Source organism: Lipomyces oligophaga (genome assembly GCF_038497815.1).
Source record: "Lipomyces oligophaga strain CBS 7107 unplaced genomic scaffold V1516scaffold_2, whole genome shotgun sequence".
NCBI lineage: Eukaryota > Fungi > Ascomycota > Lipomycetes > Lipomycetales > Lipomycetaceae > Lipomyces > [Lipomyces] oligophaga.
This window is the reverse complement of record NW_027117786.1, coordinates 690,004-701,372: the sequence shown is the minus strand read 5'-3', so window position 1 is coordinate 701,372 and position 11,369 is coordinate 690,004. Positions and strand designations below refer to the sequence as shown.

The 11,369-nt window shown below is 43.9% G+C and overlaps 7 protein-coding genes across 7 annotated transcripts; 2 read left to right on the top strand and 5 right to left on the bottom strand.

The window, feature by feature from the left end:
• Window positions 1-213: 213 nt before the first annotated feature.
• V1516DRAFT_670691 (lactate/malate dehydrogenase) lies at window positions 214-1,475 on the bottom strand. Its single transcript, XM_066921420.1, has 2 exons — window positions 1,311-1,475; window positions 214-1,216 (listed from the first exon to the last, which is right to left on the bottom strand). The coding sequence occupies exons 1-2, from the start codon at window positions 1,380-1,382 to the stop codon at window positions 263-265; spliced, it is 1,026 nt and encodes a 341-aa protein (XP_066778842.1). The 5' UTR covers window positions 1,383-1,475; the 3' UTR covers window positions 214-262.
• Window positions 1,476-2,427: 952 nt separating this feature from the next.
• Window positions 2,428-3,320, top strand: V1516DRAFT_670688 (ParB/Sulfiredoxin). The gene has a single exon (XM_066921419.1). It carries the CDS (start codon window positions 2,521-2,523, stop codon window positions 2,872-2,874), a length of 354 nt encoding a protein of 117 aa, XP_066778841.1. The 5' UTR covers window positions 2,428-2,520; the 3' UTR covers window positions 2,875-3,320.
• Window positions 2,901-4,605, bottom strand: V1516DRAFT_699914 (uncharacterized protein; the record flags this gene model as incomplete). Its single annotated transcript, XM_066924119.1, has 3 exons — window positions 2,901-3,802; window positions 3,849-4,475; window positions 4,524-4,605. The coding sequence occupies 3 exons, from the start codon at window positions 4,603-4,605 to the stop codon at window positions 2,928-2,930; spliced, it is 1,584 nt and encodes a 527-aa protein (XP_066778840.1). The 3' UTR covers window positions 2,901-2,927.
• A 301-nt stretch (window positions 4,606-4,906) lies between these two features.
• Window positions 4,907-6,151, top strand: V1516DRAFT_699910 (UNC-50; the record flags this gene model as incomplete). The annotated part of the gene is made up of 7 exons (XM_066924118.1): window positions 4,907-5,094; window positions 5,150-5,249; window positions 5,354-5,628; window positions 5,679-5,777; window positions 5,835-5,914; window positions 5,957-6,012; window positions 6,056-6,151. The coding sequence occupies 7 exons, from the start codon at window positions 4,907-4,909 to the stop codon at window positions 6,122-6,124; spliced, it is 867 nt and encodes a 288-aa protein (XP_066778839.1). The 3' UTR covers window positions 6,125-6,151.
• V1516DRAFT_670676 (uncharacterized protein) lies at window positions 5,882-7,881 on the bottom strand. Its single transcript, XM_066921418.1, has one exon. It carries the CDS (start codon window positions 7,547-7,549, stop codon window positions 6,179-6,181), a length of 1,371 nt encoding a protein of 456 aa, XP_066778838.1. The 5' UTR covers window positions 7,550-7,881; the 3' UTR covers window positions 5,882-6,178.
• On the bottom strand, window positions 7,882-8,450 carry V1516DRAFT_633749 (heat shock protein 9/12-domain-containing protein). The gene is made up of 2 exons (XM_066919981.1): window positions 8,351-8,450; window positions 7,882-8,295 (listed from the first exon to the last, which is right to left on the bottom strand). Exons 1-2 carry the CDS (start codon window positions 8,358-8,360, stop codon window positions 7,979-7,981), a joined length of 327 nt encoding a protein of 108 aa, XP_066778837.1. The 5' UTR covers window positions 8,361-8,450; the 3' UTR covers window positions 7,882-7,978.
• On the bottom strand, window positions 8,451-10,666 carry V1516DRAFT_670671 (amidase signature domain-containing protein). The gene has a single exon (XM_066921417.1). The coding sequence runs from the start codon at window positions 10,514-10,516 to the stop codon at window positions 8,897-8,899; it is 1,620 nt and encodes a 539-aa protein (XP_066778836.1). The 5' UTR covers window positions 10,517-10,666; the 3' UTR covers window positions 8,451-8,896.
• Between the last annotated feature and the right edge of the window lie 703 nt (window positions 10,667-11,369).

Below are 11,369 nucleotides of genomic sequence, written 5' to 3'. Positions count from 1 at the left end.
TCGTCAACCAGTAAGTTTTCAGTATCTAAACTAGTTGTAGATTTGACCGACATTAGTTCTCGTAGCCAGTCAAGCAAATGTTTGAACGACGTATCTTATGCTGGCAACAAACATAGGATGCGGGGAAAACTTGGGAGAGTATCATTACATACAGTCATCCCCAGATCATTACATAATCAGATTTATAAAAATACGAAACTCTACGATCTGGTATACGAGAAAGAAAAATTAATAACATTATCAAGTAACATTATCAGATAACTTAAGGGTTCTGCTTGACGAAGTCAACACCTTTGGCAATGTTCTTCTTCAAGGTCTCCTTAGCCTCCTCGACGAGCTTCTCCTCATAAGGAGAGAGAGGTCCTAGAGGGTGAATCTCCTCGGCACCGTTGGGGCCGAGAGTGACCTTGGAGGAGAAAAACTCAATGCCTTCACTCTTGAAAAGAGGAGAGTCGACATAGGTAGGCTCGGTGACTGGGGTACCGGAGAAGGAGGTGAGGAGGGAGTTAGTGAAACGAGCAGCAGCCTGAGCCATGGAGAGAGTGGCCGAGCCAGCACCGTCTTTGGCTTTGACAACTTCATCACCACCGAATTGAATACGGTGAGTGAGTGCATCAAGAGTCTCGCCCGAAATGTCGGGGTGGTTAGACTGAGAAATCAAGGGGACAATGGTCACACCGGAATGACCGCCGACAACCGAAACAGGCTCATCTTTGGGATCAGTTCCCTTGATCTCGGAAATAAAACGAGCAGATCGGAGAACGTCGAGCGTAGTCACACCGAAGAGACGCTTGGGATCATAAGTACCCTTGGACTTGAACACCTCAGCAACAATCGGAACAGTCGAGTTAACGGGATTGGAGATGATAGCAGTAATTGCCTTAGGGCTGTAGTCGGCGATGGCCTTTGCGAGGTCACGAACAATCGATGCGTTGGTGTTGAACAGATCATCGCGAGTCATACCGGGCTTACGTGGAATACCGGCAGGGATGACAACAACGTCAGCACCAGTAAGCGCCTTGGAGAGGCCATCGTCGGCAGGGAGGTAACCACTGACGGTCGAGGCCGTCGGGATATGCGAACAATCGGCCGCAACACCGGGGGCTCCACGGAGATCGTAGAGGGCGAGGTCGGTAACCTTTGTGTTAAGCTTAAGAAGAAGCGACAAAGGCTGGCCGATACCACCGGCAGCACCGAGAACGACGACCTTGTATTGCTGCAGAGAATCATGGTTAGTTTTTGCTATTTCCAGTGCTGTTTCTTCCTGGTCTCCGTAGAGAAGCCTTGTCAGAGAATCGAGCAACACATACCGAGGCCGCGGAGGCGGAGAATGCACGACGCTGAGTCTGTGCAAACATGGAACGAGCAGCAAAGGCAACCATTTTGTGTAATGAGTTCAATTGAGTCTTTTCTAATTGGAAAAAAGGGCCGAAACTGCGAGAATGAAACAAAGCAGTAGAAGATATAAGAGTGCGGTAGAAAAAGAACTTGCGAAAGACTCTATTGCGACACAGCGGCCGACCTGGCTGGGACTTCTCTCCGCGGGCGCCGATTCGCTGGCCTTCTCCTTAGCAATTTCAGCCAATCAGCACGCGCGCAGGTGCTACACGAGACGCTTGTCGCTGACACGGACCGTCCGGGCCGGCGTAAGTACGGGTCGAGCAGAGAGCTGTGCACTAATAGTTTTAAGTCGAATTAGAAGGATGAGAATCGTGAGGTCAGAGATTGGTCTGTAGTTGAACGTCGTAGTAGTAGTGTGGGTGGAATATGGGGTAAAGAATAGGGGATGACGGGGGAGTTAGGAAGAGTAAACGGTGGAGCTGATATGGAATGACAAAACGGAATATACATGAGCAAGTTCAGATCAAGAAGATAGAAATGCCGGATAGAAAACAATGACTGTGGCTATTTCATTGTTGGAGCTGAAATGTGGAGCAAATGGAGGTTGAAGCGGATATGGAATGGGAAATGAAGATGCAAGAAAAGGAAACGATTGAGGAATACTTACTTGAAATACAGAATAAGGTCGTATAAGCCTTTATTGTCAAAACTTATTGATCCAATGAGACATGCAAAACGCGTAAAAGAACAATTACTCCTCCAAGAACTTTTTGTGCATATTCGCGCTCAAATCTTGTTGACTAGTTACCTAAAACAGAACAGCGATCACGTTCTGATCAAGCTTCTATCCAAACTTGATAACTACAATTTTCTAGCAATCAATATCGAACGATGATGTTTAAATCGCCATAGCAACTTCAGCATACTTTAATTATACGTATTTTATTCTCTGCCATCTTATTCAGTCTCATATACCGAACAATAAATTACAAACCAAGCGTAGATCCAGACTCTTCGGTTTAGGGCGGTGCTACGACGTCAGACCTTGATTCATCATCAGTCGATTAACTAAGGCCATAGGCGGATCAATCCAGGCACTTACAGAATTCAAACAATATAAAATAGTATTGCGCTTCTTTTTTGACTTTTTCTCTTCTCTATCGTCAATCACAAGATAGAATGTCTATTCAAACCAAAAATCTCAACAATATTACGTTCCTGCCTCTCGACTCTATTCGGAGGCCAATCATGCCCGTTCTCGACGAAGAGAAAATCAGCCGGATGATCGAGACTTTGAAAACCACGGATCCGGACTCTATTGACGACGGACTACCACCAATTGACATATTGCGAGTGCGCAAGAATGGTAAAGATTGGTATTTTGGGTTTGGTGGATGCCACAGATTTCAGGCCTACGAACGGACCGGTCGAAAAATAGCTAAATGCAAAGTTGTCCCAGTCACTGAGTCGATGCTAAAGATGTATGTCGGTGGATCGGTTGATGAGATGTTTAAAGAGCGGCCCAGTTCGTGAACATGATGATTCATTAATATTGACATACATGACTGTGTGACTCCTCGATTACATTATTTTCCGTCAGATATTGCGACAATCTCTTTTCCACCAACTTTGATGTTCACGCTCTCTTGGTCGATAACCTGCGCGGCCCATGACACCATGCCAGTGGTGAACTGATTGGAGCTGAACACTTCACCATTTGTGTCCATCATTGGCTCCATCAGCGCAATATATTGTTCCTCCTCAGCTTCGTTTATATCTTCTTCGTCCCTATAATGTTTGGACATTCTCTCAACCCATTCTGGCTCATTGTTAGTTAGTTTTAAAAAACAGACAAATAGCATCAAAACTTGATCTTCATATTGATATTCTCGTATTTCCGTTGCGCTGCTCACTCCGAAGGCATCCTCAATGTCTTGCTTGAATTGCTGATATGATAATGCCACTTCTAAATCTATCCAGCCAATTTGCTTGAGTTGAGTAATGTTTGTTTCCACGTCCGTTTCGCAAAGACTTTTGCGAAGAATAGAAACTTGGGTTGATATGTACATGTCAATAATTTTCCGTCTAGATTTTGCTTTGATTTCCATCTCCCTTCCCATTTCACCATCTGCTCCGATTCCTTCATATTTGATAGCCGCAAGTTTAGCGCCCAAAGCCAAGCTCAATTTATCCAGAGCACTCAGTGCACATCTCAATCCCGCATCTCGTGAAGCTAAAAGAGCACTTGTTTCTCGATGGTTTGCCACTTGTATACGGAAATATTCGATCAAAAGTAACGGTAAAGGATCGACGTGCGTTAGATGGAATATCAGTCTTGGATTCCTCTGTCGATATTCTGCCATCAAGGTTTGTTTCGGTCCGTCTATATGCGTTTCCGCTAGACGGAGTGTAACCATGTCTGCTTCATTATTTGGAATGCAGAATCCGTATCCCATAAGAACTGGACGAATTAAATATGATGTGTTTCATTAGCAGGTTTCACTTACGTTCTTCGTTTCCCTTTGGACCGTAGTTGTTGAATATTTCTTGACTTGGAGCAATAGTCTTTCCTGAAATAAGTGTGAATTTATCCGATTCGTTGTTCCAAGTGATTGCTGTCTTTGGAAAATGATTTAACGAGTCGACTAGCGGAATCAACACAGGATAACTTTCCAACGGACTATTAGGTAGTACGATTTTCGACGGAAATGACCTCGAAGTCAGAACAGTACAAGCCCAGAGATATAGTTCGAAAGTATACAGCTCCTTGTTCTCGTTCGTCGGAAGAAGTGTAACAGCATTCTGCCATTCCTGGTACCAAGCTTCTCTCCTGAGACCGATTTCGCCGTAAATATTGGTTCCGCGTAAAAGCTCTAACTCGAGGTCGCTGAAATATAAGGGCGTGTCAAATGAATCTGGTAGTATGCTGATATACGGGTCCCAGAAACTGGCCGGTCCTCGAAGTCTCTGACAACAAAGAAACAATCGTATTGCAATCACTGGATCAGCCGGTGACTCAAGTTTCCAGAACTCGCGTACCTTCTCGTATTCAATGACTAGTTTCAATGGACAAGATATTAACTGCGTTTCGGAAGGAATTGCGACCTTTGCGAACGCCGTGCTGCCACTTCTCTCTTGTGTCTTGTTAGAATGCAGTCCTCAGCATACTAAGTCCTACATACCCAATCTGAGCTCGACTTCAGGCGAGATCAGGCCGCCGTGATCGACCACCCAAGTTGCCAGCGCTTGCAAAGCCGAACACATTTATTTAAAATTTCTACTATTTTCTGTTATCAATTTGGTTCGAATTTAAGCAGACAATCTGATTTCGTAAGCTTAAAGTTTCATTTTAGAATTTGTTCTTGACAAATCCGTTGTGAGTACGTAGAGCCGCCAGAGTCCCAGTAAACTAATTGCTAGCTCCTGCACAGGGTTCAGTCCACAACTGAGGAGCAAATACCGCACATTAGCAGCAAAATCGAAAAGTCTCGTCGCAATGTCGATGTCTGCTATTCGCAGGGCACTTAGCCCTGTTTTGACAGGCTCTGTTGACACTGGGAACCCGATGACGGTTCTGCCCATAAACGAGGACGAAGATCCCGTGTCCTCAAGAGTACATCCGGCTGCATTTTCTTCGCCGCCGTCGCCGACGTCTTCGATCTCATCTGCACGTCGGCATGCGCGATTCCGAGGCGGTCAAGCATTATATAATAACAATTCGGTGTCGATGCGGATACCTGTAGTGCTGCGCAGGTGCGTTGGTTTGAAAGTGGACACGAGCAGTTTAGTTGTTGACGTTCAATCACAGGCTTCTGAAACCACCAACACTGGATTTTGAGACGGCTATCTGGGAAGTGTGCTATCTTTTTATTGCACCAAAAAAAGTGTATCGTCAAATTTATTACAGAGTGAGTGCATTTAACTGTCTACCTGGAGTTTAGTGAAACTAATGGTGAAAAGAAACGTATGTGGATCCGGCGTGCATAATGGCACACTAAACTTTTCTAACAAGATAGAAACAAAAAATTCTTGGGCTCGCGATGATCCATCGTTTGTCATTCTACTCTCCGGATTTCTTCTGCTTACCGCTGTAGCGTGGGGAGTCGCATACTCGCCTGGCTTCTTAAGCATTGTTGAGCTCATGTTTGACATAGTGCTGGTTGACTTCTTGCTTGTCGGTGCTATTATCTCTACGATTGCATATTTTGCTATTCCTCGATTCCTTCGTCAGCGGCAAACTCGAGGAGTAATGGCGATGGCGCAGCAGGATTCGACTCTCGAATGGGCGTAAGTTAGTTCTTTTGTCAAATACTTGTAAATTAGGCTAATCCAATTAGATATTGTTTCGATGTGCATTGCAACTCATTTCTAATAATCTGGTTCGCGCTATATGTTTTACAATTTGTCATGCTACCAATTATAATCAAAGACAATTGGTAAGTGATTTATGAACGACTGAATTGATTCGAATAGTATTAATCCTGGATTTCCAGGCTGTCGCTGTTTTTGGGCAATACTCTATTTTTTGCCGCCATCTCTTATTATATTGTGATTACATATTTGGGATATACAAGTAAGTAATTTGATCTATTATTCAATATACCTAACTGGTCAGTTTTGCCATTTTTAGAACGTACTGAGCTACTTCTGTTACCAATTATCCCTGTCTCAGTAAGTTTTACCACGTTTTTAAAATATTATGCCAACGTCCCAGATTCTCTACGTAATCAGCCTGTTTGGTTACAACGTTTCCCGACACGCAGTCGAGTTTTACTTTAGCTAGTTCGGTCTAATGCAGATATATTTCTAAACACAAATACACAGAGAAAGCCATATATCATTCGGTCACCTTGAACGCATACACATTTGGCGAGAAAATCAATGAGGGTTCCAAATTATTATTGTAGCCAATGATTGTAAAAAATTCTGCTCCACCGATTGCTGCACCTTCGACCAACGAAACCGGTTCTGATTTTTTTTCTTCTTTCGCAGTCATAAATGAGGACGAGTAGGCTGACGCAGGCGGCCAGTCTTGAAGAACAATTTTGCGAGCATCTTCAGAAATAAAGTTAATTAGTTTCAAGGATTCTATGATCAAACTGTCGAGTGTTGGCGGAATATGAGACTGGTCATCAAACCAGTTAGGCTCAAAGTACGGTGCAAACCAATCGAGAAAGCTTTGGGTAATGAGTTGCTTGTGCTGAACAAAATAGAGCGAAGTTTCCATGTCACCTTCGGAATCCCAGTTGGGCGGATTTACTACCGACTGAGACCAAGTATGACCCAATGAGTAACAAGCGTTTGCAGTCAGAATTCGCCATGGTCCGGAATCAAGATCAAGACCAAGTCGAGTTTGCTGCGCTTCGATGTGGATTTGCATAGTCTTCAGAATAATAGATAAATTTGGGTCAACACAAGTCGAAAAGTACTTGCCAAAGACTTCTTGGAAGAGCCACTCAGAAAGGTAACATCTTATCTTGGACACATTTTCAGATAGATGAATGTATTTTTCAGGAAATCTTTGGAAATCTGTCGGCTGGAAACCTGACTTTCTGGATACACACATATATTTCAAGGTTTCAGCCAACGCGCTAAAATGATGCGCATAAAATCCATTATCCTTTCCAGTTTTAGCGCCTCGTCGATATAGATTGCGTTGTCGAAGAGCTTGATTTTCGATGGTCAAATTCAACGCTTTGATTCGTTCACTGTCTTCTTGACGTGCATTTTCCAAAGAATCCAGAGTCTCGTTAAATTGGATGACTGACTTGTTGTACTCTTTTTTCTGAAGTTCGTGTTCTTCCGCTTCTTGTTGCAATCGCGAGTTCTCTTCTTCAAGTTGCAGAATCTGCTCAGTGAGGCTGTCGACTTGGTTATGCTTATTTTGTATCTCGGCCTCGAGTTGTGCATACGTCAATTCTCCAGATACTTGAGTCAGATGTGTAGTACTACGGGAACGGTCGCCATAATCGCCATGTTCGGTAACCTTCCGTGAACTGTCGCTAATCGAACCTTGAGAACCTGCTGTGGGTACTACAGGCGCTTTTAATAAAGGAACAGGACCGCTCTTCCCTCCCTTTTTGGCCAATTGACTTGAACCAGAGACCGAATTATCTGACCCAAAAAATTCAGACGAATGATTGCTTTGTCCCGTATTAACCACAGTCCCTGAGGGTCCCTTCTTTTTCCGCAGATTGTCGAAAATCATATATTCGTAACTTGATTTTTCAGTTTAGATTCGAATGCTGGTCAACTGGAAGTGGTCCAATTATCCTCTATGTAACCCGATCCAAAACCGCACAACCTTGTTCGCAAATTTCAGATGTGGCTATTCTCTCTAGATATCTAACTGAACATATGTCGAGCGCATTAGTGAGTTGTATTGGCTTATATACTCAATTATCATTTCGAGCAGCTCGAAATTAGCCGCTTCCCCCCTCGTCTGGTTGGGTTAACTGGGACGAAGTATGTGATTACATAATAAATCAGAGAGTTTGATTCAGCTGGGACTCAGCTCCAGTCTCAATTATTTCCTTATGGCTGAGAAAGTTATATACGCAAATAGCTGAACTTTCTCTAATATAAATTAACAGTAACAGTGTATTGATGCTATAACAATCAATTAAATAAAAATCGCTTATTTCTTTCCGGAAATATACTCGGAAGCAGCATTCAAAGCATCGGCAACCTTCTCTTGAGCAGATGCAGCCTGGACTTTAGCGCTGTCGAGGAATGATGCAGTGTGCTTGTCTGCGTCGGCCTTGGTGTCGTCCACACTACCCGAGACATTGTCGACTGCGGACTGGAGAGTAGATTTATCCTCCTCAGGCTGAACGTCGCGGGCAACCTTATCGTAGGCGTCAGTGATACCTTCCTTGATGTTCTGAGTAGCAGATTTCTGCGAGTCGGGATACACTGCCTCGGAAACTTTGTCGGAGAGAGGTTTGCGGCCGACTGTAATTGTTAGAATCGCTATATAAAATAGACCTTTTAAAGGATGGTGACTTACTGTCAGACATTTTTAAGATATTGAAAAGTAGATAGTTGGTTTGATTGAATTGGTCGATAAGTAAATTGATCTGTATATTGATCTGTGATCTGAGAATTGTTCAGGAGTGTGATAAACAGATATGGCTCTATTTATATTGTCGATGGCTCTCAAATCTGAACTGGATAGAGCTGATATACGTCATATCTACTTGAAGATCATTACGGTCGCGATAAATGCAATATTTCTCCACCATTACGTATCTTGTTCGGAAGAGACTTCCACCACTCTCACTAAAGCCAAAATCTCCAATTCTTTTCAGGTGTGACGGCACTCTAGAAACCAGTCTCAGACCTAGATCACACAAACCTTCTCTTCACCGACTCAAGCTCTAGCAAAGTCCCGGGCAACGTCTCCGGTCAACGTCTAAGTAACGTCACGATCATCGGGATGTTTCCTAATTGAGCGGTTCCTGACCTGGATTGGGAATTTTGGCAGAAAGTATACGAACACAGAGGCTTCGAGAAATATTATCTATATTACGTGTTTGTAAAATCTAGCTCACAATTAAACAACTTCCATAAGCTTCTTGGCCGCCTGTAGTAAACCGGCCTCGTCCTGTTTCCGCCCAACAACTTGAAGTCCGACCGGGAAGCCCTGATAGGACTTCGCGCGATCAGCCGGAAATAGCTGTTCATAACTTTCTTCAATAGCGTTAGTCGGCTCTGGAAACTCAAACTTGAAATCCTTGGCCAGATCAATTGTTTCGACCGGCAAAATCGTAGACGGATAATCGCACGCGTTCCAAGCAAGCATGATGTCATTGTTCGTCAATGGCTCCTTTGGCCGGGGCAATTGTGGGAGGGCAGGCATTAGCATTACATCCACGGGCTTACCATCTTTGGTTAGAGAAGCCGTCGAGAGCCAATTGTTCAAGAATGCCTTTTGTAACTCGGCCCGATCATGGGATAGCTTCCAGAACTTGATCAAATCACTGGGCTCACAAGGGTAAAGCCCTCCCTCCTGAACGGCTTGGGTTAAAGGCTCGTCAGATTCCTTGCAAATAGCTTCCAGATAAATTCCTCCATCGGCCTTGTAGAAAGCCGTAGCAATATCGCTAAGTTCTTTGCCATAAAGAAACTCCATTGGAACTACTTCATGTCCTGCAGCCTTCACTTTTTCCACAAAGTTGGCAAGAATCGACGTAATCGGCTCGTAAGTCTTAATGCTAATCAACCCGATTCGTAAAGGACGTTCCAAAGTCGCAGGCTCGATCCAAGGAAGACGTGCACAAGATGGATCTTTGAGCCAGGGTTCAGATTTAGCGATCGACGACACAATCAGCTCGAGATCTCGAACCGAGGTGGCAATAGGACCATCCACGCAGAGAATGCCAGTTACATCTTCGCCCTCTGGCCAATAGCTTTTAATATTATGATAAGGTAGACGACCAGATGACGGCTTGAAGCCAAAACTGCCATTGCAATACGCGGGGGCTCGAATCGAACCGCCAATGTCGGTCGCCATGCCAATCAGCGATCCTCGAAAGGCTACGATGGCACCTGCGCCGCCAGACGAACCTGCTGCAGTGATGTACTTTGAATACGGGTTGCGGGCTGGACCAGTTAGGTTGTTTTGCGTATCGAGAACCATCATGGACTGCGGTACTGTCGTCTTCACATACATGATGGCTCCAAGGTCCTCGAGAACCTCGACAATCATCGACGACTCGGGTTCATCCTTGTGCGCCCAGGCTGCCATGCCAATAGCAGAAGGAACTCCCTTTAGATTATACGAATCTTTGATCGAAATCGGTAGTCCATGCAGCGGTCCGACGGGTTTTCCATGCTCCTTGAAATAAGCATCTTGTTTCTTAGCCGTCTCGTATGCACGCTCAAAAAAGATTTCGGTAAGGCAGTTGATAGCCTGGTGCGCAATCGCAGCACGCTTACAGAAAGCCACCGTGACTGCAAGTGACGTCAATTCGCCTTTGTGCACCTTCTCAAGAAGTCCAACAGCATCATAGTTGCTCGTAATGTCAACTTCCTCAGGAGTCAAAACACCGCACGTTTCAGCAAACTTGGTGAGATTGTCTTGATCTTCGGGAACACTGACGATCCATTCTTTCGGAATTGCTGCAAGGAGTTCCTTCTTCTTTGTAGCGGAAATCGATACGTAGGCTGCCATTGTTACTACTAAATGTAATTGAATGATTGCGAATTACTGCAACTATAGTAAACTATTGCTGATTACTGCATATACACGAGGTTGTGTGGGCCCTCCTGTTACTTATATACGCTTTCTTGATCCCGAGCACCGACTGTCTCCAGTTATCTTGGCTGTACTGAATCCGCTCAGCTAATCGCAATTTTACAGCAATAGACTAGTAACAAAATTAAAATATTAATAAGATCGTCGCTATCAAGTTAAGCTAATTTAATTTTAATTTACATTTGTGGTGAAATAATTACATAATCACATCTTCTCATAACTCTTTGCCATTGGCTCCTTAGTCAATTTGGTCCGTGCTTGTATGGGATCTGTTTTCCAAATTCAGTTCGATAATGCTGAATTAAGAATTGAGCTGGCTATTTTGACCAGTTGATCTTACAAGATTTGCAGTCCATATAAAGGACTTCTAACACTGAATCTACAGGTGCCAAGTGGGTTGGGTAATCGCTATATTGCCCTCCCAGGATCTCACTGATCATCTCCGAACTGGCTTGAACTCTGCTGAGTGAAACGTAAAAATCTCTCCTACCCAATTTTGGTCTAGAAATCAATTAACAATAAATATAGACATTTCTTAAAGATATAAAACTATAAACTTCTGAGGTTACTTTTCTCGCCCTTCAAATACCTCGGAAACTATGCATGCAATACATCCACGTGACTCGGGCTTCTGCGGCCTATCGTTGAATCATATCTTCGTCTTATCGATAAGGAATCTCGGACTGATCTAGTGGATAAAGCAAGTGATTAGATAAGCAGCTCGACAATGCAATCTTTAAATAATTGAGTAGATAAACAAATCCGAGAG